This window comes from Vigna umbellata, chromosome 10 (genome assembly GCF_029865625.1).
Source record: "Vigna umbellata cultivar VRB3 chromosome 10, Vumbellata_1.0, whole genome shotgun sequence".
Classification (NCBI taxonomy): domain Eukaryota; kingdom Viridiplantae; phylum Streptophyta; class Magnoliopsida; order Fabales; family Fabaceae; genus Vigna; species Vigna umbellata.
The window spans coordinates 9,577,449-9,604,720 of NC_142174.1; the positions used below are offsets into that span (position 1 = coordinate 9,577,449).

At 30.4% G+C, this 27,272-nt stretch overlaps 5 protein-coding genes across 9 annotated transcripts; 3 read left to right on the plus strand and 2 right to left on the minus strand.

The window, feature by feature from the left end:
* The first annotated feature begins 1,495 nt into the window (after positions 1-1,495).
* On the plus strand, positions 1,496-6,586 carry LOC148191840 (gibberellin 2-beta-dioxygenase 8-like). Of its 3 annotated transcripts, none has more exons than XM_088099862.1 (4): positions 1,496-1,652; positions 4,111-4,578; positions 5,590-5,911; positions 6,016-6,586. In XM_088099862.1, exons 2-4 carry the CDS (start codon positions 4,112-4,114, stop codon positions 6,265-6,267), a joined length of 1,041 nt encoding a protein of 346 aa, XP_087955988.1. In that variant the 5' UTR covers positions 1,496-1,652; position 4,111; the 3' UTR covers positions 6,268-6,586. The 3 variants fall into 3 exon arrangements, with proteins under 3 accessions (XP_087955988.1, XP_087955990.1, XP_087955991.1); XM_088099864.1 differs by having other exon boundaries at positions 1,502-1,652; positions 3,879-4,578; XM_088099865.1 differs by lacking the exon at positions 1,496-1,652 and adding an exon at positions 1,690-2,061.
* Positions 6,587-10,056: 3,470 nt separating this feature from the next.
* Positions 10,057-14,029, minus strand: LOC148191841 (uncharacterized). 2 transcript variants are annotated; one of them, XM_088100176.1, is made up of 6 exons: positions 13,768-14,029; positions 13,488-13,593; positions 13,242-13,403; positions 11,677-11,782; positions 10,595-10,820; positions 10,057-10,485 (listed from the first exon to the last, which is right to left on the minus strand). In XM_088100176.1, the coding sequence occupies exons 2-6, from the start codon at positions 13,512-13,514 to the stop codon at positions 10,395-10,397; spliced, it is 612 nt and encodes a 203-aa protein (XP_087956302.1). In that variant the 5' UTR covers positions 13,515-13,593; positions 13,768-14,029; the 3' UTR covers positions 10,057-10,394. The 2 variants fall into 2 exon arrangements, with proteins under 2 accessions (XP_087956302.1, XP_087956301.1); XM_088100175.1 differs by having other exon boundaries at positions 11,677-11,788; positions 13,768-14,028.
* A 4,176-nt stretch (positions 14,030-18,205) lies between these two features.
* LOC148191842 (protein NDR1-like) lies at positions 18,206-18,943 on the plus strand. Its single transcript, XM_088100265.1, has one exon. It carries the CDS (start codon positions 18,246-18,248, stop codon positions 18,906-18,908), a length of 663 nt encoding a protein of 220 aa, XP_087956391.1. The 5' UTR covers positions 18,206-18,245; the 3' UTR covers positions 18,909-18,943.
* A 108-nt stretch (positions 18,944-19,051) lies between these two features.
* LOC124820138 (putative UDP-3-O-acylglucosamine N-acyltransferase 2, mitochondrial) lies at positions 19,052-22,532 on the minus strand. Its single transcript, XM_088100264.1, has 10 exons — positions 22,296-22,532; positions 22,007-22,213; positions 21,402-21,478; positions 21,102-21,151; positions 20,883-20,947; positions 20,735-20,786; positions 20,590-20,660; positions 20,383-20,449; positions 19,432-19,503; positions 19,052-19,342 (listed from the first exon to the last, which is right to left on the minus strand). The coding sequence occupies exons 1-10, from the start codon at positions 22,430-22,432 to the stop codon at positions 19,277-19,279; spliced, it is 864 nt and encodes a 287-aa protein (XP_087956390.1). The 5' UTR covers positions 22,433-22,532; the 3' UTR covers positions 19,052-19,276.
* Positions 22,533-23,917: 1,385 nt separating this feature from the next.
* Positions 23,918-27,058, plus strand: LOC148191843 (cysteine-rich receptor-like protein kinase 10). Of its 2 annotated transcripts, XM_088100261.1 has the most exons (8): positions 23,918-24,040; positions 24,559-25,272; positions 25,371-25,481; positions 25,557-25,669; positions 25,770-25,980; positions 26,106-26,343; positions 26,427-26,577; positions 26,661-27,058. In XM_088100261.1, the coding sequence occupies exons 1-8, from the start codon at positions 23,932-23,934 to the stop codon at positions 26,955-26,957; spliced, it is 1,944 nt and encodes a 647-aa protein (XP_087956387.1). In that variant the 5' UTR covers positions 23,918-23,931; the 3' UTR covers positions 26,958-27,058. The 2 variants fall into 2 exon arrangements, with proteins under 2 accessions (XP_087956387.1, XP_087956388.1); XM_088100262.1 differs by lacking the exon at positions 23,918-24,040 and having other exon boundaries at positions 24,392-25,272.
* Positions 27,059-27,272: the final 214 nt, after the last annotated feature.

Here is a 27,272-nt window from a genome sequence, read left to right on the forward strand (position 1 = left end):
CGAGCCTTTTTTATGTTAACAAAACTAGTTAATTTTGATATAGGATTGTTAGATCAACTGAATAGAATAATTGACAAGATAAATAAAGTTGCGTCTGAATACTTGTTTCGGTCATTGAATTTGGAAGCGAAATGTTTGCTTATGGAATATACAAAAGAAAATTGAATTCAAGAAAACAATTAATCAATATTGGTGGATAAAATATAAAAAAAGCAACGCGGGATTTCCTTCGATTTTCGAGATTGTTTTTGTTATAAGTAAATGCAAAAATTGATAGATATATGAGAGAGGCATTCGGGTGGCCCGACCAGAAATATAAAGGTTGTCTATATACTTACACGATACGCTTGAAATTACTATTGCAAGATGCAAACGACTGAATCACATTAATTCAACGCTATAAATGGAAGTTGAAACGAAATTGCAAAACCACAAATGTTGTTTCCGAAAATAGGATTCCTTTCATGTCAGCCGCGTGTCAGACGTGTGTCAGCCGTGTGAAAAAGTAACAGGATTGTGATGCCGCATAATAAATTGCTGAAAGAAAAACCGATTCTGATTGGTGAGAAAGTGTGATCAAGATGGTGAACATTGAGAGAGAAAAGTTGACGGTGAGCGACACTTCCTTTTCCTGTATTTTTCTTTTTTTAAAGAAATTAAAACCTAAGAAAGTACAAGCTTACCAATATAAGTATTCTTATCCGGTAATATGGTGCTGTGAATTAGCTTATAGTAATTAAATAAGAGTAATCATTCTTTCACACGTCTAAATTCTTTATATTCATTTAATACTGTTCTATCTTATCTTTTACTTTTTTATTAAAAAATATAAAAAACTATAATATTTTATTTTATGTTATTTATTAAATGAATATTATATGTTATACACTCAAAATCGTTCAGTCTGTCCACTCATGGTCGTCCAACTGAGACTTCATTAGGGTCTATTTACATCCAATCAGGACTTAAATATTAAATTGTGATAAACAATTTATAAAACTGCTCCTAACTTGAATGTCGGAGTACCTTTTGCAAATACCTCCTCCCATCCAAAGTACAACCGAAGGATATCCAAAGTATAACCGAACGGCATCCAAAATGCAACCGAATGACATCTAGAATCCAAGCAAGCGGAGCACTCGATCCAGACGTTCGAAAGCAAGGAAAACACGTAAGAAAAGATTAGTCTCTCGATCCTACTAATTCCGGAAAACAAATATAAAATTGTGTTATAATATTATTATTCTTTTTACAAATTAATAAAGAAACGGAAAACTGGTGGGGCAGGAGAAGATGCAGGTCGACCGACTTGTGACCCATAGGATCCTTTCAATTCTTGAATGTTTCTTTACTTTTGTGTACTCTTCAAATGAAGTAAGTTCGCATGTTCTATAGTTATACATAAATGGAAAAGGAGAAAAAATAAAAGAGAGGCAGACAATAGATATATTTTCTCTGATGGAGCCACGAGCCGCGTGGTCTTCTCTTCAGCATAGGCTTTCAATCATCTAAGTTTCCGTCACATTAATCTTCACAATAATTGATACACTTGTTGCCTATAAATTATCACCTTCTCCACCAATTCTCATACCACATTCTTCCTCACACACTCAAACGGAGCTTTATTTACTCATACGTACTATTCTTCTTCTGTAAGTAACCCCTCCTTCTTCATCTTTTTTCTACTTCAACTTTCTTTTCTAATTACTATGTCACACTGCAGAACAAAGTATTTATATAACATGTTTCTGTCATTCACGTGTTCAAATTCTCGCTCAGCATGTTAGTGTCAATTTATTTAATTATTTGTATGACATATCTGAAACTCTAGACGTCGTCATGCATGTAAAAACATTTATTTTCTACCAGCTTTTCGTCACAATTCATCGTAGGGTGTACTTGGGTATCACATGCTCCTTAGAACTTGTCTGCAGAACCTCTGACATTAATGCAGCAGTCCGGCACATCTCATGGAACTTGCAATGTTAGCAAAAACATGATAAAGTAAACAGATTTAGGTCTCAGCTGATATATAGCTTCTAATTATAAATCCTAAACCAGGTATCTAATTTAGTTTGATATTATTTTGATTAAAATCTTCAACCTGACCTACAATTGATAAAACTTTTAAAGTCGAAAGTCAACGGATGGAGCAACAATTCTTGACTACCTAAGTCTGACCGATAAATCTACTTAGACGGGACCACGTGAATCTGTCAATTGACTAACTTAGAAGTAAGACGTAATTAGTAATCGTATCTGATGTGTGTATTCGTAGATACGGTGTGTGAAAAAAAGAACAAAGTTTTCTTACTTCATCTGCAAAAAGTTATGTTCTTTTTGACCGATTAACACTTTTCATCATTATCGTTGTCTTGTTCTTACAAGGAATTATATATTTTGGGCATGGATGAAGAGTGGTCCATTACTGCTACCATGGGTTATCTGGTTTATATATATATATATATATAAACAAACCCAAGCGGAGTGAGCGATAATATATATTTGATAAAAACAGACATTTCCACTTAGCCAATAATTTAACATGTTATGGAAAAATCCGAATCCATTGATTATAAACACAAAGAGAGAGGTTTGATGTTACCGTGCCTTGTCCAAGTTTCTTTTTAACGCTTCCATGGAGACGCAAATCTTTTATTCCTAGCTTAGATACAAAATACACCTGTCTCAAATTTTGCTATTTTCAAGCCACCACACATTAAATATTAGTCTGTTTCGTTGTAGTTGCCTCTTTTGGAAATTGGACCATGCAAATCAGAAAAAATGGCTGTTAAAAGGGTTTTTATTTCTTCAATTTTTTCGGGAAAATATAATGTCTACTTAATTTTGTCAAGTTTCATTATATTTTAATAATTTTTTAACAACAGAGTATCTGTTACTATTTTATTGATCTTTATACTTAAAACGGATCAATCATAGTTATCACGTACGTTGTCATAAAAAATTTGTCAAAAAGAAATTATTAAAAGAGATTTTTTTTTTCCTTTTGAAAACCTACAGATATTTTTTGAAAGTGAGAGCCTTGGTTGTAAAACCAACCCCACTATATATATATATATATATATATATATATATATATATATATATATATATATATATATATATATATATATATATATATATATATATATATATATATATATATATATATATATATATATATACGGATTCTACGCGCTAAAAGTGGGTCTCCGTGGCCTTCCAAAGGAGAGGGTAGATTCTAGGATGAAATCTTAGTTATAAAAATAAATCATTTATATTGAATAATAAAATAAAATCTAACTAAAGAATGTAATTAAGATCCTTGGATGATGACGGTAGAACCTTGCAATTACTTTTTAAATGCAAGGAATCTTGTACTGTACCGGCATCACCACTTAATTGAGCATATGCTCATTTGAATTGAATATATTCCTAGGTATTTCTTTTTTAAATAAAGAATTTTTTTAGTCTGAAGAAAGAGAGACAGAGAAACATATTCATTAATGATTGAAAGAGTATGAATGCATGAAAAAGATGTGTAAAAGCAATAAAAGAAGAAGAAAAATTGTGCATAAAATAGGAGATGTTAAAAGAATATGTAAACCCAATAGTTATTACAAGGGTTATACTAATATATATAAAAATATATTTATATGAAAGTGTATTACATTTATTAATGAGGAAACAAACACAATCCTGCAATGGGTATAATGGTTGCTTCATTTATGAATTTAAAGAAGTTAGTGAGAAGATAAAGTAAATTGGAATAGACTTGAAGAGGTCCGTCAGGGTTAGAACAAATTAATCGATGATCCTAAATACGATTATATCCGTGGGTTAGAATTTTTGATATGTATTGAGTTTGAATTTGGCAGTGTGAAAGAGAAGATATAAGAATAAAGTAAATGAATGGATCTGTCTGAAGAAAAAGACATGAAGCTTTGCTTTGTCTCCAAAGTGTAAAGCGTTTTGATCGAAGGCGAAATAAACAGAAAAGTAGAAAGCAACCAAAAATCACCTGTCTTTATCCGTTTGTGGTGTTCATCAGAGAAACCCTCCACTCGTTTACTTTTTCTTTTGACATCCCCTTCTCACCTTTTCTATCAGAATGGATTCCGTTTCGGACCCACCCTTTCATGAAGCATACAAGATCCTATATGACAAGACCCGAAACACCATTCAAGAGAATAATGGGTTTGATAGCGATCTCCTGGTGGCTGCCGAGGAATGCGAGCTTCCGGTCATCGATCTCAGCCGCTTGGAGGACAGTGACGAGACTGTGAGAGAAGAGTGCAAGTCCCACATTGCTAGGGCTTCAAAAGAGTGGGGTTTCTTCCAGGTGGTGAACCATGGTATTTCCAGTCATATTTTCAGCAGGTTGAGATGTGAGCAAGAGAAAGTCTTCAGGCAACCCTTTGAAAAGAAGACCAAAGAAGACAAGTTCTTGAACTTCTCCGCCGGAAGTTACCGTTGGGGAGCCCCCACTGCCACATGCATTAGACAGTTATCTTGGTCGGAAGCGTTTCATATTCCTCTTACCGATATACTAGGATCATCTGGATCAAACTCTCTCAGGTACGTCTCTTCACTCACTATACTCACTTCTATAACCCATTCATTCATTAATCTTACCGTCCTTATACCTAATATCAATCCAAATATGTAAATTTCACTTTTTGCAGAAGCTGTTCTATTCTATACATGTTTAATTCATAGTAATGTACAGTATGCAGTTAATCGGGTTATGTGAATTCTTTTATGGGAGAACAACAATCTGTTTTCAAATAAAGTGAATCAATGAAATTTTTTAGGATTGTGACTACACATGTTGTTTAATATGCTTAACTTACGACAGATCCAAATTTTATTATTTAATTTTTTCTTGTAAAACCTGAATTGCATGTTGTATGAACAGCAGTGAGAATTTATTTGGTGTGAATGAAGTTTGCACATATCAAGACCTATATAGCTTGTTCTCTTTTGAGATTTTTCATAAACAAAAGCTGATATTTTCATTTGGCCTCTTTCAAACCTGTGTTAAAGTGTCATTCTCAAAGAGAGCAGAAGATCTTCTATTAGCGTTTCACTGAGCAAAGCAAAGCAAAGCCTAGATTTTACAAAGGTCGAATTTCTGTTTTGTCAACTTCTTCCGCCACCGCCATCACATAGGGCACCCTTAAAGCTGTCCAGTTCTGTAATGTGTTGACTTGCTTTATTACTGTTCTTAATCTGTTCCATGCATTTTTTATAATTATCTACAATGTAAATCCACATGACCCAGACATTGCTTTCTTCCTTGCCGCGAACTTGTTCACACAATTTTGGTATATGTGCACATGGCTGCTACTTTTATGGTTCCCTGACCAACACATTCCGCAGTGTCTCACGTGAATGTTGCCAATCAGCTGCAGCAGAAAACTCTACAGTCATGAAAGACTGACGACAGCATTCACCTAAATTCTTGACCCCACAAACAAAGAAAAAGTGGAATTAAAACAATACTATATAAGATATATTGTTATAACTTTTAAGATTCAGAGTGTAATAAATGAATTAAGCCTGATTAATGAATTGATTTGGATGCAGTTGGACAATTGAACAGTTTGCTACAACAGTTTCGAGGCTTGCACAAACATTAGCCGACATACTGGCGGAGAAAATGGGTCACAGGACAAGTTTCTTTAAGGAGAATTGTTTGCCCAACACATGCTATCTTCGACTGAATCGATATCCCCCGTGCCCTACAGCTTTTGGGATTCACGGTCTGATGCCACACACCGATAGTGACTTTCTCACCATACTACATCAGGATCAGGTTGGGGGTTTGCAGTTGGTCAAAGACAGAAAATGGATCGCAGTTAAACCAAACCCCGATGCTCTTATAATCAACATCGGCGACTTGTTCCAGGTATGTTTTTTTTTTTTTAATTATTCTCGTACAGTTTTGATATTGTTTGGTCTCGACTGAACGTTACTGGTTTTGGTTAACGTTGGCCTCTGGTGTGTGTATAGGCATGGAGCAACGGAGTGTACAAGAGCGTTGAGCATCGCGTTATGACGAACCCGAAACTAGAGAGGTTCTCCATGGCGTATTTCTTGTGCCCTTCAAACGACACCGTGATAGAGAGTTGCAGAGAGCCGTCTATTTACAGGAAATTCAGCTTTCGTGAGTATAGAAAACAAGTTCGGGATGATGTTCAGAAGCTGGGTTCCAAAATAGGCCTGCCCAGATTTCTCACACACGAAGGAAGTTCGAACATATAGGAAGCACGTAATTATGAATGATTATGAAAGATATTGTAGGTTACGTTACTGAATATAAGAGTGAAGAAGGTTGAAGAGAGGGAGATGAATGTAGGTTTGCGTTAGCAATAAAAATTTTGCAGAGTGTGTCAGCATGGTAGCTGGTTTCAGTCTCCATGTTTGATGCTGTCTCATTATGTCTGCTACCTGTAATATATATACCACAATTACAATTTCTATGTATTCAAATTCCGAAAATCATACGTGTTTATAAACCAAATACGTACTTATTTTGCATTATCGTTATGTTTTCATTATTAATAACATCTTTGTTTTGAAATACTACATGTAAAAGTTGGTGGACAGATTAAAGTGTTTTTTTTTTCAATGGAGGGATACGTAAATAATGAAAGTGAAAAATAACAATTAATAATAAAATCAAATATAATACAGTCAATTACAAAATATAATAATAGAAATAATTTTTTAATAATTAAATTAAAAACAGTTAAAAAAACTTAAAATTTAATTAAATATTTTGATAACTGTATTTACATCTGCAAGTTAATACGTGCTATTCGTTATTTCAATAATATAACTTAGTAATTGCAGATGAATTTTACGGATAACGTTTTAAGGATATATTTTATCGATAAAATTTCAAGAAAAGATAAAAAGTTTAAATTGCACTTATTTAAATTTTATTTATTTTAATTTCTTTAATAAATTAATTCCTACTTTTTCCATATAAAATTCTTAGTCTAGATAGAGCAATATAATTTCTACTATTATAAAAATTTAATTTTTACTTAAAAATGATTTTCATTGAACATTAAATAGTTTTAAATATACTTAATGTAAGAGAAGAAACATAAATGTGAGAAGGTAGGAAAGAAATTTAAGTTCGTATTTTTTAATATTGAAATTATACAATTTAAATAATAAAAACACTCTCACAAGTATTCAAATATCAATTTATTCTAAAATTACTTGTCAGAATAGCATGTTTCACTATCGAATTACTTTCTTAAATAGTTGTTATCCTACCACAAGATATAGTCATTTAATATAATTTTCATTATTCTTAATACAGAAATGTTTGAGAATTTGGCATTTAAAATGATATCTTATATATGAATATTCACACTATTAGTTTTGAAACTTCACTTGCCAATAATTTTCTAAAGTTGATTAAAAAATTTAAAATTAATTGCCAATAATTTTGAAAGATAGGACAAGAAAAAAAAACAGTGCTATAAAAGGTTGGTTTAAATTGAATGAACTTGCTCATTAAATTCTAGAAAATATGTTCTTTAAATGAGTGGTCTCAACACAAATCATTATATATTAAGTAGTTTTTGTATAACATATGTTATGAAAAAGTATAGTATATTTTAAGGACAATTTTGTTTTATCCTCAATAAGGTCTATTTGTATATATGTTAGTAGCTACTCTGACTGTTATAGCTAAGACTGCTTCTACCATTAATATCGGTTCAGAGAAAGAAGAAAAAAGCTTGAGAACATTCCATGTGAAGAAGAGAAATGCAAAAAAAAAAAACACTTAAAGAGAGTTTTTTCTCAAACGTATTTATGTTTTCGGAATGACTGTTTCATCCTACGCCTCTAAACATTTCATCTGCATTTCCAATTTTCAGAAATAATCTTAAGAGTTACATTTTCTTTGTTAGATTTCGAATTCTGATGAAGAAAATTTTTTCTATCAGATTTTGAAATTCAATTAAACACAAAAAAAGTGGAGTTAGGGTTTCTTGAATGATAGAGAGCAGTTTTAGAATTTTAAAATTTTTGAAGATGCAGATGAAATTATTAGAGGTGGAGGGTAAAAATCTTTCAAAATTTTTGTTTTGAAACATGTTTCATTTAATACGGCCGACCCAATAACATGATTTTAAAGACATATGGACTGATCATATGGCCTAGAATCCTGTTGGGCCACTTATTTTTGCAAAGTTGACATTTGAGGGTTATTCCCTATACTATCCCATATGGTTTGCTGCACTGTCACATTTTTTTTTAAATTTCAAAATTATTTTTTATATTTTAAAAAATTTTACACTTTCACTTCTTTTCTTCAACGGACGGATGATTTATGTATTTTTATAATTTTTAGTTTATTAATTTATTGTATTTTAAATTAATATATAGATATTATTTAATTTTTTTAATTTATTACATAATTATATGTAAATTAATTTTATTTTATTTAATTAAATAATTATTATTAATTTAATTAAATTATATTATTTTTTATTTAATTATGTTAAACGGATATCTCATATTCATTAACGGATATGTTGTTCAAGTTTTTTTTTAGTTTTTAGTTTATTAAAATATTATATTTTAAATTAATTATAGAGTATTTAATTTTTTTTATAATATATTACGTAATTATATATAAATGAATTTTATTTTATTTAACAAAATAATAATTATTAATTTAATTAAATTGATTTTTCTTTTACTTTAATTATGTATTATTATTTAATTGACTATTTAAATATTTTTTATTTGATTAGTTAAATGGATATGACGGATGTGGCCAACGTGTTTTTTAGTTTTTAGTTTATTAATTTATTATATTTTAAATTAATTTATAGAGTATTTAAAATTTTTTATTTTTTATATATACAAATAAAACACATTATTAAAATAAAATCTAAAATATAAAACAATAAACTAAATTAATAAAAAAAATTAAAAGACATAACCTTTTACGGATGTGAAAATCTGTTTACGGATATCAAGATCTCTTTAAGGTAAAACAAATGTCAGGCAAATTGAGCATGGGTGCAAGAAGCATTTGATGGTGGTGGTGGAGAAGTATCTTTAATTTTGAGGTGCTTCCACTCTGTAAATTTAAAATGGGTTTGATTAATGGTAGAATGTAGCATAAATATGGATTAATGAAAGATGAGCAGAAGCATAAGTGCAAGCTCCACTTATGTCAAGCACCATAGTTCTCCGTTTTCTACCACTCCGTGTGGAGTTATATCAATCTATATCACAAGGTGAACATTGACCGCTCTCATAACTTAGATGAACATGCACTTTGAATCTCTCAGAGTGCTCACTATTCTTTCTTGGGAGATACCACCCACCCCAACTAAATAACGTGCCTTTTGTGGTCATCTTCTACTTCCAAATTACAATAATTAGTTTTATATATTCACTGACAAAAAATAACTATTTTTTTTCTTTGTAATTTTAGTTTCAATTAAGAAAAAATGAATTTTTGTTTCTGTCATCTATCCTTTTATTGTGGATTTTGTTAACATTTATGTTAGTATTGGTTTTAATCAACCAGAACAACTTATTGCCTCCTGTCTCCTGTCTTTCTTAGTTTAAGAAAACAGTAGTTTTGTGTTTGCCAAAAACTATATATTCCACTCCACGAAAGAAAAAGAAAGAGAGCTTTTTTTCTTAAATAAAGTTCTTTTTCCATCATGCTATGAACAATTAGTCTTTTATTAGAAATTCCTGTTGGTAGAAAAAAAAATGATGATATGGAAGATGATTTGACATGCCTATAAGAGATAAGTGGAAAAAAAACTGAAGTATTAATGAATGGAGCTGTGGATTCCATTAGCCTAAGCAGGCATCTAAATGCGTTGGTGTCTACTGCCCACAGCCAAACACCATGGCATCATATGCACATCTCCTGCCATTGGCTCTCTTTCCCCTACCCTTTAACCCTCTGCTCACATGAAAACTCACATAAATATATATATATATATATAAATATAAATAAGAGGAAACCAGAACAGAAAGATAGAGGGGAGCAAGAAATAGTAAAATGTGACTCTATGATACTCCACCAAACCCTGCGATCACGCAACATACAGATTATAAAGAGCCATGTCCTCCATGTGATCGTTTGTCTTCCATTTACATTAAAAAAATGAAAGATTCCTTCACTCGGACGAGTAAATTATGTCTTTCGTATTTATCTCCTGTTTGTAGTTTCCAAAGAGATGATGCCGAGAAGCAGATTTTAACTGACTCTGACATCAGGCTGGCTAAATTAGGTTAGCTTTTGTTACTTCTACACTTTTTTTCTTTTTAACTCCTAAGTTTTGTCTTCTCTCCTTTCTTTCCATCGTTTCCCTGATTAGAGGTACTTTCAGTCACTGCTTCCAATCACCACCATATTCATCTGGACTTTGCTTACTGCTGGAGAGAATGAAGTATATCAGCAACATTGTTCCCATGCTAGACCTGCAATTTCAAGCATCCATCAACTGAGCAATTCACGGCAAAAGACAAAGTAGAAGCCAAGGTAATGGATCTGATTATTAAATATTAAAACAAGGGAGTTGAATCATACACGGTGGCAAAGAAAAGGAGAACCCTTTTAGGATCGAGGGCCCATGAAGAAGGTCGTCTGAAACTATTTCTCCGAGTTATACTACATTTGTTTTCTGTGGGGTTACCAACGATGTTGTTGGTTGTCATAGTAATCTGCTGATAGACGAGTGGGTTGATAGAATGATCCATCGACCCTAATGCCATCCCCGCTGTCTTTTCGAGCGTGCAAGGCCCAACAAGTGTACCTATATATACAGATCAATGATATCCACAACCATAATTAGTATAAGGATTTGTATGCTCCTAAGTTGTTCAAACTTCAGATAATGCCAATTCTTGTGGCCCCAAAATGTGGGGTAGCCATAAACAACAAACATGCCATTGTATTGTACTTGTACCAAATTGATTCCCCCCAACCAATTTCCCTTTCAGTTCTACTAGGATTGACCAAGGACTCCATTTCACACAGGTAAAATGTTCCATTACAGCGACAGGTTCACGGAGTGGGTAGCCCTTTGAAATAGGCCTTCTGAAAGAAGGATAAAAATAAAACCATCCTAACTAATCTTCAACTACCAGTGAACAGCAACCAGGTCAAACAATGGCAACATCCTCATAAAACTTAATTTACAGGTCACGTTTGTGTTTGAATGTGAGTCCAAAACCTAGTTATAATGACTTGAAAGAATAATAATACACATCATAATTCAGTAAAGACTTAACAATCAGGGGACACCCATCTTGTCATGACATAGGTACAGGTTGGTAATGAAATATAATATATCATTTACGTACATAAACCAAGGTATGGAGGAGACATTTCAATATGTCACCTGTGTCCTACCTGCGTATAAACAAATCCAGATTCTATACTGATGAGCCACGTCCACAAGGGCCAGATAATGGAAACAAACAAACGTGTAGATAATTGTATTAAAATTCTGTTGGACCAAAGATACACAGCAGATGGAAATAAAAAGAAATCCTGAGTGATGGGATCGTTCAATCTACGTTAATAAAAGAATATGGATCTTAATATATTTATGTTGGAGTAAAATAATAAGATGAATAAGAATGTGAGTTTTGGAAGAGCAATGTGACCTTTTGGTGGGCATATGGTGGGAACGGTATCCTTTTCATAAAGTGTAGCACTGCTCTTCACCTTCCTGTCACCCAAACGCAGGGATCCCTTCCTGGAAAGACTCCTCTGCGACTTTTTTGAGAGTTCAAACAATAAAATATTAACATAAACTAAATTTAAAAGTAATAAAACCATTGCAGAAGTGGTCTTCAGAAGATAGTTCGTTCCATACGCATATTATGCCTGAAATAAAAAAGTGTCCTTCTTTCCTTTTGGATACATGGCATGCCAAGATAGAGATTTGAATGAAAGTATTTTAAGTGGGACCTATTTTCTCATACCATTGATCTGGAACTGAATGAGAGTGAATACAGTGCTTTTGGTAATTCTTATTTAATACTGGTTAAAATTGTTAAAAAAATATATTAAAATATAATTTAATTAGTAATTTGATTTTTATATTTTTTTTACTTTTAATATTTTTAAATAAGTTAATTTGGTTTTTTGTCTGTTTGAACACTTGTGGTTTGACATGAAATATCTTATAGATTTGGACACACGTGTCTTTCAAATCGAGTAGCATTAATGTCAATTTAATATAAACATTAAATTCATTATATTTAAAAAATATTAAAATTTAATTAAATAAATAAATATAAAAATAAATAAATTATAATTCTAAATATATTAATTAAATTACTGATTAAGACTAAAATATATTATTAATGCTTTAACGATAATTTTCAATAATTTCAGCATTATTTTTCTCAACAAAATATTTGTTAGTCCGGTATTAAAGATTATGTATGACTATAAGAAAATAGAAAAAAGAAAAATAGACTAAGAATGTTGAGTTGTTTAGTAAACTAAAAGCAAACGAGAAACAGAAAAAATATTTTAAAATCTTTATATTTAATTAATTCATTAGAAAATAAAAAAACACATAAAATAAATAAAAAAATTAAAATTATTTTGCATCACCTTTCTTCCTATCAAACATCACACATTATTTATTTATTCCTTAAATAAACTGGCTAGTCAAATCCAGTAACAGGCTAACGGAAATAAAGAAAACACAGCTCAGAAAATTACAGAACTTAGGGATAACAAGATGCAGTTTCCAACTGCAGGCATTCAATTCAGAGAAGTAACTTCTCTCTTCGTTTTAAAATTTTTATTTCACCTCTTTCCTCTGTTAATGGTGATACAAATAAACGAATCACAGGGCACAATAAAGTGAAAAATGGTTAAACTAAATAGCCTAGGAATAAGTAATGTTCAAAACCATAGCTAAAAACTAAATAATGATTGAGAGAGACATTCATCCTATGGCCGCAAAAGTTTAATGAGTCATTGATAGCTTGTTGTTATTCTTTTTCCTCTCACTTCAACCCCTAATAATGCCACCGTTTATTATTAAGAAGCCTAATGTTCCAAAAATGCACAACAAATAATCTTTCTGGCTTTAAATTATGTATTATTATTAGTTCCAGCAACAAACAGAACACCCTGTTTTGTATCTAAGTTGAAAGTTCAAGAAATAAAAGAAGTGTAAATTAAGCCGTTTCTGAGAGAAGAGAGATACCGTAATTTTCGAATTTGCATTGGTGGGATCTTTGTGGTTGGCGGAAGAAAAGGCATCCATATCAATCACAAAGCTATCGCCTTTCTCGGCACTGTACCGAAATGCGCTTCCTCTGTTTTTCTCTTCCGAAATCAAATCCTCGTAAGAAGATGATGACAAATCCTGAGAAACTCAATGCAAAACTAGTAAAATGAAACTGTCACAAACCAATAAGATTGAACAGAGAAGAAGTAAACCTATTCTTACCAACTTCGGGATTTCCGCCATCTCCATCAGTTTCCCAAGAGAAGAAAGAAAATTGAAGGAGTAAGTATGTTCTTGCGTAGGGATTGGGAGATAGCACAGGATATACCTGATTGGAGTCAAAAGTATATATTATTAATAATAATAATAAAATAACACTTAATAAACACCAATTAGAAGATGACCCGTGAACCGTAAATCTGCACTGAATTAGCCCATTTCATTGGTTATGGAAACAAAAAACCCCAAGAATTAATTAACGAAGAAAAGAAAACCCACTTACAGAGGCTAACGTGGCGTGCTCTTCATCTGGGTCTTGTCTTGAAGAATGGATCCTGTTTTCTTATGGAAATGAGATGAACAGAGAAATTGACAGAGAGAGAAAGAAGAAAGTGTTTGTTGTGCTTAGAAGGATGGTGATGCTAACTTATGTTGGGAAGGAAGAAAGAAATGTGTGAAATGAAAGAGTGTATGTATGAGAGAGAAACAGAGATAGAAACAGAGAGAGAGCATGAGAGCCATGATATTGGGTTTGGTTTGAGCCTTCTTTTTGTTCTCTGTTTTTCAAGTTTTTCAAGCTTTCAAGTCTCATGCCATTTGCTCAATTACTAATTTCTTATTGTTTTTCTTAATTTCGTATTTAACTAATCCTAACTTTTAATTTATTATTTTAATAAACTAAAAATTATTATTTATTTTTTATCATTTATAACTTATAAAAGATTAGATTATGAGGATATTGTTGACTTTGTCTCTATTAGACCTTATCCATAGAAGATTAATGAAATTAAACTTGTTTGATAAACAAATTTAGTCAACCATTTGTATTTTATTTTTTCTTTGATTATATATTTTATATTCTTCCTTATATATCTCTTTTCTTTTATTTATAAACATTTAAATTACATTTTATTTTCTTCTTTTAAAAAAATATAATATAGTATTGAAACACTAATTTATAATATAAGAGTAAACTTTCCGAAAATGATACCATGAGCTTCATTGTCTCCCTTACAGATAAGTAAATCCCGTGGAAAATATTTCAGATATATAAATTTTACAAGAATTATCCTCGGTGAAATATATAAAATTTATATATTTAAATATATAATAAAAATATAAACACTTAAATTGTATTATACGTTTAAATCATAATTAGCAATGTTTTGAATTATATAATTAAATTTTATATTTATGACTATTTATGATCATTTATGATGCTGAGACAAGTTTTTTCTTGATAATTTTTAAATATTAAAAATTAATTAAAAATAAAAGGAAAAGTAGTTAAAAATAATCTTTGAAGATATTTTAACCTAAAACATGTTCATTTTAATTTATATGAAAATTAATTTTATAATAAACAAAAAACATTTAATATAGCATTTTATATCAATAAAATTATTCAAGAATTAATTTACCAGAAAAACTACAATTTTTTAGACCTAAATAGATACTTACTATACAAATCTAATAAATACTTATTAATGGTGTCAGTTTTCAATAAATGTTGTGACGAGGATGCTATTGCATAAATGAATATACTAAAAATATTATTCTTAATAATATTAATAACCTTTTTAAGAGAATAAGTTTTAACAATAAAAAGGAAAATGCATATATACATATAAATTTACAATAATTTATTAAGTTTATTTTTGATGAGGTAGTAAATAAAAAATAATTGTTAAGCTCTTTGTATTTTAAGTTATGTGTTTTTTCAGTACAGTCCTGATAAAAAAACAAAACTTCTTTGTGTTATTTTCGGAAGGTGACATTAATGTATTTCATTTTTATTTGTATATTTAATCTATTATGATTATTTAAATTTTATTATTAACATAAGGATTATATTTAATCTATTATGATTATTTATAAGTTATAATTATCAGTGTAAACATAAGTATTATATCCTGTTTTCTTATTTTTTTAAATATTTATAAATTATTTAAATTTTAAAAGTTGTAATTAAAAGAATAAAATTAGAAAATAAAAATGTATCTATAATTATAAATATAGATAAAATAAATTTTAATTATTGAATAAAAAATATTATAAATAATATTGCATGATAATTTTTTATTATAAATTTTAAATTAAAAAAATAGTTATAATAATAAAAGATTAAATAATTCTTTATAACGAGTAACTATTTAAATTAAAAATGATAAAATTGGAAAATATTTTTTTATTATAAATAATTATTTAAATTAAAATGATATTTAAATAATAATTAAAAAGATAAAATTAAAATAAAAAAATAAAACACGGAAGAGTGTCATCTTTATATATAATTATATATATAATTTTATCATTTTTGTGAATATATTTATTTTCTAATTTTTCTTTTAGTAAGTATTTTTATTTAATTAAAATAATTATTTTTTAAAATATAACTATTTTCACTTCAACTGCTTTTAAGTTAATTATTTTTTAAAACTAAAATAGTTATTTATAATAAAATTAAATAGATATAAATTTTCTATAATAAAATCATAAATTTTATTTATGTGTATTTTTATAATTATTATTTTTTATTTTTTATAACCATGATGTAAACACACATAAGTAATACAGGTGTTTTCTCACCATTATGATAGTAATGTAATAAAAATATAGTTCATTGAGATTTCCTTTAGGTTTTGACCAGTGAGATTTCACAGTAAATGATTACGATTTTAAATTATTTAAGTGAATTTAAATCTGTTCCGTGTGGGTTGAAAATATTTCTTAACCTAATTAATCTACAAAGATTTGAGATTAAATGGAGTAACTCACGTACGATAAACTATTTTTAATACATCGAAAATAAAGATTATTAAAATATTATTTTACGCTGCTGCTTTTAATTGCTATAAAACAAGATAAAAAAAATACAATTTGAATGTTATTTGTATTTAAGAAAAAGTGTAGAATAATAAAAAAAGTATTAAGTTTAATAATAAATAAGTATTAGAAATTAAGAACAAATACCAATATACTTAAAATATTAACCTTCAAATATATCATCACAGTTGTGAAATATTAATTTATAAGTTTCTATTTGTAGAAGATAATAATAATAATAATAATAATAATAATAATAATAATAATATAATGATAATAATAATAATAATATAATAATAATAATAATAATAATAAATAAACTCTAACTCTCAAATTGGTAAGTTTTGGATCAATAAAAATTTAGGTCATCAAAATTAACTTAAACCAACTTTAAATTTTCAAAACTCAAGGGAAGTAATTAAGTAGAATCTATTTCCACAATTCTATCAAAAGTAGCATTAATTTATTTTAGTACAAATATATACTTCAAAATTATCTATTTATAATATAAACCCATCATAGTGTTAACACTACGTGGATACAAACAATTAATCTCGTATCTAATTACAATTCCTATTATAAATTATAAATGCAAGAACTATATATTAGAAATAAATTTGTTCTTATGATCATTGTTTTAACTTGTCCTTAGAAAAAAAATTATTAATTCTGTACGAGTGTGAATAAAAGTAATAACTATATTGGTCTTCGTTCAATTTAAATACTAAAACTCATTTAAGTTATTAGATAATACAAAAAATTCATATTAATTTCTCTTTAATTATTAGGTTTTAACCTATTTTTAAGTAACATGTATTGATATTTTTATTTTCATTTTTTACTTATTAATCCGTATTCATCCTATTTTGAAATATTTATACAATAATAACTTTTGTTGTTGACATTTAATAAAGGATAATGATACTTTGACAACATTTTTTTGACAACATTTTAACACGGTCTACGTATCATTCTGTGATTGGTCTATATTGGTGTTTATGATTATTATTATTGATTGTGGAATAATTTTGGACCAATCACGGAATGACACGTAGACAGTGTTAAAATGTTGTCAAAAAAATGTTGTCAAAGTATCATTATACTTTAATAAAAGTTGTACCTAGGAATGAGAATGATGATAGATGAGAAATTGGTATTAAAACAAAAGACAACACAAATATATACATACTCATTTTATTTTTATATTCAATTAAAAAATAAAGTATTATCTATATGTATCTCCATATCTAATCAATATAGAATTTTTTTCGTTAAATTGAAGAAAAATTTGAATGATAACTTACTCATTCCTTTGCTATAAATAAACTTGACATGATTGTAAAAAAACAAATTAAGAAAAAACTTTTTTGCACAATATTTGTATAACTTATTTCTCATATAAAATAATAACACTGTCCAATATTTTAAGAGCATCACGATGAACACTTTTCATGTAAAAATAGTAATTGTTTAGCAGCGTCAAACAAAGTGAGAAAATTTAATGTGAAAAATGATCTAATTGTCAATTAAATACATATTTAATTATCAACATCCTTATTATTACATGTTAATCAAATTATTTTTCATAATTGATTATCAATACTAATTTTGCAATTTTTTCTTTTCATTTCTTACTTATATTTTCTCACTTTTACTATTACACGTGGACCTGATATTGTGGAGTATCATATCATACTTCTTGTACTGTACACTACTGATAACAATAGTCAAAAGACTATAATCAACACAGAACACATCACACAAAACTATAATCTTGTGTTGATTCGGACACATTCATCAGATCAAGGGTGTTCAGAACAACATAATATTCTCTATATGAAGGTTGGATCACCTGAAGGTAGCAATTTCTGACTGTGACGTATTAGTCATTTTAAGAAATGCATATATTCTTCCCTCGTTCATACTCAACAGCACATGCCAACCCCTTCACATCCTTTAACTACCATAACCTGCTGCACATTCACCAATCTAATGAAAATTAACAATCAGACATTTTTCTCAAGGATGTGTGAAGACATGAGTTTCTACAAATGGTTTTTAAAAGTGATAGGCGTGTTAGGCCTTATTGTTCTGTTCTTATGGCTGGCCATAAGACCCAAGAGTCCCTCCTACTCTATTTTGTTCATCTCCGTAGAGAAGCCCTCCAATTCAAATGAAAATGGTACCATCTTTTACAATCTTGAAATAGAGAACCCCAACAAGGACTCAAGCATTTACTATGAAGACACAATACTAAGTTTCTTATATGGGGAGCAAGAGGATGAGGTGGGGCAGACAACTATAGATGCTTTCCATCAAGCAACTAAGAACACCCGGGATGTATCTAACACTGTTAATGCCAAACCTCGACCATTCAAGCCTCTCTTGAATGCTATCTCAAACACAACAGCAGAGTTAAAAGTGGCTTTGATGACAAAATATCGATACAAGACATGGGGAATAAAGAGCAAGTTCCACGGATTACACCTCAAAGGTATTCTACCAATTGAATCCAACGGGAAGCTCTCAAGTAAGAAGAAAAAGTACCCACTTCACCGCAATTCCAATAAACTGGGGAAGTCCAAATTTTGGCACTGATACTACGACACCTACAAGATGCTTGCTTCCACCGCGGGTGTAAGCAGAAACAAGAATAACTTTAGTATCTGATGGGTTTGGGATTGATGTGGTTAAGTAGAAGTAAGGTTTTCTCTAGATCATAATATCTGTAGTATATTGGAGACAGAAAACAAAGTATTAGGTACTTGTACATGTTTAAATCTCTAGTAATATGTACACATGTAATGGTGTGTTAATGAAACTACATATTGATTTCAGAATTTATTTTATGTAATCTTACAGTTCTCCAAATGAACAAAAATCTATCCGAAATCACAACCAAAAGTTCTTCTTGAGGAGAGTATTCAAACTCCACTAACTACCTATCAAAATAACATTTGCCGACTTCAAGGACTCCTCACCCGAGTCTGACATCTACTGGCAACTTGCCTGCGCCATTGGTGAATTGGAACCTGTAAAGCAGCAAATGAAGTCACTTTTATATATACCGAACAGGAAATAAACACACCATATTCTAAACTTCAGTGTGTTAAATCATTACAGCTGGAAAGCCACCATAGTCCCCAGGCTCTTTGATGTCCTTGGTGACAACACTTGCAGCTGCAAGGCGAACCTGCAAATGCAGCGTAATCAGATATTTCTACTAAACCACGAGCTCCCAATTTCCTAAAAGTAAAAATAAACCAACAGCAACTGAATTTATATTTATTGCAATCAAATAGTTGATTAATATTTATCATCCCTTTAGTATAGAAAAAAAAATAGAAGGAACAAAAAAAAGAAAGATATAGATAAGAAATGAGAATAAAACATTATTTGGTTTAGAATGAATAAGTGGAAAGAAAAATATTTTTATTTACGATTAAATTTGTGGATTATTTATTATTGATACTATTACTTTTAATTATTTATTATTATTATAATAATAAAAAAAACAGAAGAATTAAAAGATAGACCCATAATCACTTATGGGTGTTCATAACCGATCATGGTCTAAAAACACTTCAGTCCAGCTTCCATGCATTTTTTTGCACTTATAAGTGGAAAGGCGGCCATGAGAACCATACTTTCTTTCTCCTCTTTCTTTCAAATATAACTCCAACCCAACCACACGATTTATACTCATTTCCTTCCCCCTTCCCACATTAGCACTACCAAATGACTTAGTCTAGAAAGCAAAGAATTTCAGGTTGCGTTGAGTAGTGAGTACCATGCAGTTGCAAATTATGCTCCTCATAGAATACTCAGATGACAGAACAGGATATATGAGTTCAGATAACCAACTCGCATTGTATGTATTCCCATTGTCTTTGAAAACTTCTACTCTACTACTTTCCAAAACCTATCTAGCTAATTGATTGAGGATAGAATTGGTCTCGTAACATACACATGATATCCATTTATTCATTCACTAATAACTAATCGCAAGCCATCCTCAATGCACCGAGGCTATGAAAGGTTAGCATTGTGAGACCAGGAAACAAATACATACCTTTGATATGATAGATACATGATCTCGCACTGCTACCCTTCCTCCCATAGTCACATAATCTCCTATGCTGACACACACCAGAGTACCAAATTTGTAACTCAGAATAAATTCAAAAGTCTCATCTAGAAATTTAATTCCAATACAAAATGAATTTAACCACAACAACAAAACCAAAGTGCAAAACAAAAATGAATGAAGATGACATACGTTGCTGAACCTGCAATCCCAACTTGTCCACAAAGCAAACAATTCTTCCCAATTACTACATTATGGCCAATCTGCAGAACCAATCAGAACAAAAGAGAAATTCTCGTTCTTTCAATTAATAATTAAGAAAAACCTAAATGTTAACCTGAACTAAATTATCTATCTTTGAATTGTCCCCAATAACTGTATCTCGCCAGCTGCATAAACAAAAGCAAGTGAGAAAAAATAAAAATAAAAGCAGAACACATTTGTCACATGATTAAGCAAAAAAATAAAATCGTTAAATCACTAACCTGCCTCTGTCAATGCATGTATTTGAACCAATTTCCACATTGTTCCCTATTATTACATTCAATGTCTGACAGATTTAGCAACAAAATGTCAAATTAATTATTATGTCTAGGTCAAACTAAGCAAGGTGAATGTTAGATATGTAAGAATATAGTTTTCGAAAGCCCTTGTCAATATACAGAATTTAAAATCAATCACAGTAAGACTGACATACAACCAACCTGAGGCTTTTTTATCATGTTACCGTCATCATCAACGTAAAATCCAAATCCTACAACTCAAATGCATCAATATCATCACATATAAACTGATCTTACAAAAGACATGTCCCACATTAAATTAGTTTACTTAAAATATGCAAGTACCGGCTATTCAAAATTAAGCATCATCCTCAGAAAAAGGTAAAATATCTTTGAACTAAATATATTATAATTGCTTCACGCAATGAGGTAAGGTTCATACTAGGACTGTTATTCTTTCTTTAAGTATACAGACAAGGAGGTTAAGAAGTCCAGCTTTACCATCTTGACCAATGCAGACGCCGTTATGGACTACACATGAATCACCTATACAGCAATTACTAAGTGAGACATTATACCTGGAAAAGTATACAAGTATCAAAACCACATCAGATTTACAAATACAAGTTATTTTGCATCAGATATGACTAACATAACTGTGATTTAAAAATCCATATAAACAACTGATTAGACGTAAGCACGGACATGAACCTCAATAAAGGAAGAAAATATCTTTCAAATTTGAGTTATAAATGTATAACCTTTACCAATCAATTCAAATCATTGACTTTCCAAGTCAGAACATAATGAAGCAGTGTACATTTAATGCATCAAAGCAACAATAGCATCATATTGGTACTGTTAAGAATCAACTTCTACCTTCTATAACACCATATCAAAATATGCTTCCATTGTATAGTATAAATCTACCAAGTAATAGCTAAACAAGCATCCAAGTCTATTACAAATTAAAGGACACAAGCAATATTAAAGAGAAGCAACCAAGCTAATAAAAAGTTTAAAGCGAAAATGAAACGATTATCAAATAATGATACCGATGGAACAAAAGTTGCATAGGTCTGTGACACAGAGAAAGGAACGTGTACCCTATCTTAGTTGAATGAGCAATGGTAACAGAAGGTCCAACAATAGTTCCAGAACCTATACGAACATTTGGGCCAACAACAGATTCTGAATGAACTACAGCGCCAACCTCTACAAGTGCTGTGGAGTCGATGCAAGCTGACTCGTGGAAAGTGCCACCACCATTATGCCATTTAAGAAATTTATCACCAAAAGAATCATCCTCTAATCTTGAAACACAAGACAACTGTAAAATATATTGAAAAGATGAAACAGAAAATATATTAAGAAATATATGTGATGATCATTCACCTGGAGAAGCAGAAAAACCGAGGAAAGCAAAAATACGTTGGAAGTTTATATTTCGATTGAGATTGAGAAAAAGGGGTTGAAGCGGAACAAGCAAAGGCAAATAACCTCCTTCCAGCCATAGTCATCGCATGATTCATTTGGCTTCGCACCTAGACAGCAACCAGAACAAGGGTTCGTTACAAGGTGGATGGAGCTCCGACCAATTTGGAGACTCAAATATGCGGGTGATCCGATCCGATCCGATCCGATCTCATGTTTAATCCATATTTGTTTTTATTCCATCTCATCTAGGATAGAGTCCTGCGTACTTTCTTATTATTTTAGATGTTAACTAAAAGTATTTAGAAAAAAATAAAAACCATAATAAAAAATACATGATATTATCACATATTTAATATTAGAATGATACACGTATAAATTTAAATATCAGGAAAAAAAAAACATTATGATTATATAAATTTTAAACTAAAATATCAAAGAACAACTAAATAAAAATTAAATAGTTATAAAAAAATAATAAAAAGTGTTCCTTAAAATTAAGTTATAAAAAACTGAAAGTAAAAAATTATAATAAACTTTTTAATTTAAAGAATAAATTAAATATGTTTTAATAATTTAAAACAAAAACATGTACTAGTACTAAAATGAGTACAAAGACATCTTCATTCTTATACCCAACTCAAAATAAAATTTAAAATTGATAAATGGTTCATTAGTCAATAATTGAAAAGTTGAAAAATTTCTAAAATTTAAAATGGATGTAAGCTATACAAATTTAAATATTCTAAATATATAAGATACTTAATTATTTTACTCGTTTTAATAATTGTCACATGCAATGAACGCTAAAAGTTATTAGTTTTAGAATGAGTTGAATTTTGTATGTGATTATAATATTAATTCAAAATATTTGTTGACTTTAGTGGAGACTAACCTCTATTAAAGAAATTGATGAACCCGTAATTTTGAAATCTTGTTTTTCTTCAATAATGTTTGAATCTAAAACTCGAAAAGTACACATCTAATTCCATTCATACCAAAACCATGTTGGTTGATGAGTTCAGATTAAGTAAAAATTTTAAAACACAAAAAAATTATATTAGCATGAGTTGTTTTTAAAAATATATTATTTTGCATAAGTTAGAATTGGAAGGGATGATAACTTAATTATCTTGATTTTTTATTATGAAATTAAATTACTTATTTCTTAAAATTAAAAAAAAAGTATGACTGGCCTTCTCCTTTAAAAATAAGTAAAAAAGGTTACAACTAACAATGTTAAAATTATAATAGAGTAAGTTAAAATTAAATAAGACATATTTTTATATTCATTTGATATAAAAATAAAATGATGAATTTTTATATTTTATTGAAAAAAAGCAAAAAAATAACAAAAGATAATATCAAATAAATATAAAAAAGAAAGATTTTTATTTACATAAATTTTTTTTACCTTCGTTTAAATTATCCTTATTTATTTTCTATTCTTTTCTATTTTAAAAAAAGTACAAAATTTAATTTTTTAATAACTATTTTAATCTTGTATTGTGTTAGAAACTTATCCCCTCATATTAGTTTTTTTTCTTTTAATCTATCTATATAATATGTTGGCAGGAAAGAAACAAAGGAAACAAGTATGAACACTGTAGCAGCTGGTACTGTTCTATCAAATGCATTCGGCGACCACTCTGTTCTGGTGAACTATGTTCTCAAACCAATTACCAATTTGTTTTCCTCATCTCACTGTCAGTGCATCTTTTTCTGATCTATCATGTATGGAATCAAATGTTATTTAATTTAGTATAAGCGCGTCATTATCTGACAAATTGATTGAACCTTGTAAACCTAATTTTCAGGGTCAATAAAAAATAGTTCTTCAGTTTTCATTTAGTCAACTCTGAAATTTGGATATTACTTAACGTTTTAAACTCAGAATATCTTAATTTCCTCACTGACGTAGAACAAATAAACTCTGAAGTGTTTTCCTGTAATTGTAAATTATATTTTGGTTGAAGTCCAACCTTGTACCATTGCCGATAGTTATTATTTGGTTTGACCAATTTCAATGAATCACCTTCTTAGGAGCTTCTGAGAAATTGTAACCTCTGTTACTGCATAGGTAATACTGGAAGTGCAAGTATTGAAATAGTACTGCCAACTTCTAAATTATCATCGCCAATCGGAAGGGAAAAATTCATTTTTTCTCTAATGCATTCCAAACCCATTCAATTGCTGCTTCTTTGCACTTTTGCTTTGTTTTCAGATGTTGTATTTGGCGATCCTCCGTATAATATTTGTTCTTCAAGCGGCAGCTATGTAAATGGCGGTTCCTTTGAAAACAATTTAAACAACCTGCTTTCATCTTTATCCTCCAATGCTTCAGACTCCAAATTCTATAATACTTCTTATGGGATTGCCTCTGACAGAGTTTATGGCCTCTACATGTGCCTCGACTATATTTCAAATGATAATTGCCAGAAATGCATCGCCACAGTTACAGAGGAAATTGTCAAACTGTGTCCTCAAGCAAAAGAAGCAATTGTGTGGGAAGAGTTGTGTCAGTTGCGTTATTCCAACATTAATTTCCTGGGTAGTTTGAATGTCACGGGAAACATTGGCTTAGATAATGTACAGAATCTTACAGAGCCAAAGAAGTTTGAGTCTGCTGTGAATGAGACACTAAGGAATCTTACTAAGGTAGCATCTTTTCATGTTTCGGCTAACATGTATGCTACTGGAGATGTCCCCTTTGGAGATCAAACAATATTTGCCTTAGTGCAGTGCACCAGAGATTTAGCTGCAAATGATTGTAATAGCTGCCTACAAAGTGCCATTGGAGATATACCAAGTTGTTGCTATGCCTCCATCGGGGCCAGAGTTCTGAGCCGTAGCTGTTATTTAAGGTATGAATTTTATGCATTTTATAATGGTGTCACAGGACCAACAGATTCTTCAAATGGCAAGAAAGAAAGCAAAAGTAAGCAATTCAAGTCACTCTCTGGTTTTAACATGTGGTCTTAAGCATATTATAAACTGCAACAATTAAAATCAGCATTGGGTTGATTCTTTATGCAGATAAGTCAAGCAAAACATGGATGATTGCTGGAATTGCAGTTATGGTAGGCTTGGTCATAGTATTTTTCATTTTCGGACTGTACCTTTTCAGGAATAAAAGACATCGGCATGGTAAGTTGCAATATGAAAGTATGTTAAGCTTGTGAACTCTTTCCTTTTAGCAACTTATTTGATTCTTGTCTTTAGGTAAAAATGAAATAGAAAATCATAACATCAATCTTGGATCTCTTCGAGTGGCTACCAATAATTTTTCTGATTTGAATAAGCTTGGACAAGGTGGCTTTGGCCCTGTTTACAAGGTAAATAGAATTCAAGGTTATACAAAGTTCATTCCTTCCTGCTTGAATATTAATTTTATCATAGGAAAGTTCAGACAGATCTTATTATATTGTTTGTTAGGGGAAACTTGGTGATGGCCAAGAAGTAGCAATCAAGAGGTTGTCAGCTTGCTCTGAACAAGGCTCAGAGGAATTCATAAACGAGGTTCTTCTGATAATGAAACTTCAACACAAAAATCTTGTAAAACTTCTTGGATTTTGTGTAGATGGAGAGGAGAAGCTTCTTGTGTATGAATTTTTACCCAATGGTAGTCTTGATGTCGTACTCTTTGGTAAGTATATTTTTTCAAAGCGACCAATTACAGTAGAGTAAATTAAACAAACAGAAAATAGGTTGATTGTAGCATTCATCTTACTGCATATTTTCATTTTTATTGGATGGTTGGAATATGGATAGATCCAATGCAACGTGCACAACTGGATTGGAGCAAACGCCTCAATATCATAAATGGAATAGCAAGAGGGATACTTTATCTTCACGAAGATTCTCGACTGAAAGTGATTCATAGAGACCTAAAAGCAAGTAATGTATTGTTGGACCATGACATGAATGCAAAGATCTCAGACTTTGGAATGGCAAGGATATTTTCAGGAAATGAAGGTGAAGCTAACACTGCTACAATAGTTGGCACATAGTAAGAAACCTTTTTCAGCATCAACGTTTCTCCTTTATAGGTATATTGACATCCTTAACAGTAGCTGTATTTCCAAATTGCAGTGGGTATATGGCTCCAGAGTATGCAATGGAGGGATTATATTCCATAAAATCTGATGTGTTTGGGTTTGGTGTACTATTGCTTGAGATCATTACAGGGAAACGTAACGCGGGTTTCTATCACTCTAAAAACACTCCTAGCCTTCTGTCATATGTATGTGACTGTGTCAGATTCTGAACTTACTAAACGTGTTGTGACCATTATTCATTGAATTACTTGTGAACTTTGCATTGCAGGCATGGAGTCTATGGAATGAAGGAAAGGGTATAGAACTAAGTGATTCCTTGTTGTGTGATTCATGCCCTGGAGATGAGTTTTTGAGATACATGCAGATTGGACTACTGTGTGTTCAAGAGGATGCATATGATAGACCAACCATGTCTTCTGTTGTGATGATGCTGAAGAATGAATCAGCTACGCTTGGTCATCCAGAAAAACCACCTTTCTCTGTAGGGAGATTCCATGCTAATGACTCAGATTCACAAGAATGCTCAGTCAATTTCTTAACCATGTCAGATATATTACCCCAGTAAAACCTCGTGTTTACTGTACTAATGGCTATGTATTACTTTTAGGAGTTTTTTGCATGTAAAATACATACTTAATTAAGAAAAAGAGACCAGACTTTCCTACATACATAATTACGTGTAGTTTTGAGGAAAAGATTACTCCCATTGTAGATGTTCTGGGATAAAAACACCACATAAAACAGAAACAATTAATTGAAAATATTGATGATGAGGTATAAGAAAAAGATGGATAGAAAGAAATGAAAACCAGTAAGAAGTGCTATTATGATTTCTTAAAAAAAAGGAATTATTATTGTTGTAGTCATGATACATTTTTTA

Coding starts and splice junctions, on each gene's coding strand:
- LOC148191843 (XM_088100261.1), top strand. CDS start 23,932: ATGAACACTGTAGCAGCTGGTACTGTTCTATCAAATGCATTCGGCGAC. Junction 25,273..25,370: donor TGGCAAGAAAGAAAGCAAAA/GTAAGCAATTCA, acceptor TTCTTTATGCAG/ATAAGTCAAGCAAAACATGG. Junction 26,578..26,660: donor CTCCTAGCCTTCTGTCATAT/GTATGTGACTGT, acceptor TTTGCATTGCAG/GCATGGAGTCTATGGAATGA.
- LOC148191840 (XM_088099862.1), top strand. CDS start 4,112: ATGGATTCCGTTTCGGACCCACCCTTTCATGAAGCATACAAGATCCTA. Junction 4,579..5,589: donor TCTGGATCAAACTCTCTCAG/GTACGTCTCTTC, acceptor ATTTGGATGCAG/TTGGACAATTGAACAGTTTG. Junction 5,912..6,015: donor ACATCGGCGACTTGTTCCAG/GTATGTTTTTTT, acceptor GTGTGTGTATAG/GCATGGAGCAACGGAGTGTA.
- LOC148191841 (XM_088100175.1), bottom strand. CDS start 13,514: ATGGAGATGGCGGAAATCCCGAAGTTG. Junction 10,821..11,676: donor CACCATATGCCCACCAAAAG/GTCACATTGCTC, acceptor CTGTATATATAG/GTACACTTGTTGGGCCTTGC. Junction 10,486..10,594: donor CTCCTTTTCTTTGCCACCGT/GTATGATTCAAC, acceptor TTGAAATTGCAG/GTCTAGCATGGGAACAATGT.
- LOC124820138 (XM_088100264.1), bottom strand. CDS start 22,432: ATGAATCATGCGATGACTATGGCTGGAAGGAGGTTATTTGCCTTTGCT. Junction 20,661..20,734: donor AGATAGATAATTTAGTTCAG/GTTAACATTTAG, acceptor TTGGTTCTGCAG/ATTGGCCATAATGTAGTAAT. Junction 20,450..20,589: donor GGGATTGCAGGTTCAGCAAC/GTATGTCATCTT, acceptor GGTGTGTGTCAG/CATAGGAGATTATGTGACTA.
- LOC148191842 (XM_088100265.1), top strand. CDS start 18,246: ATGCCAACCCCTTCACATCCTTTAACTACCATAACCTGCTGCACATTC.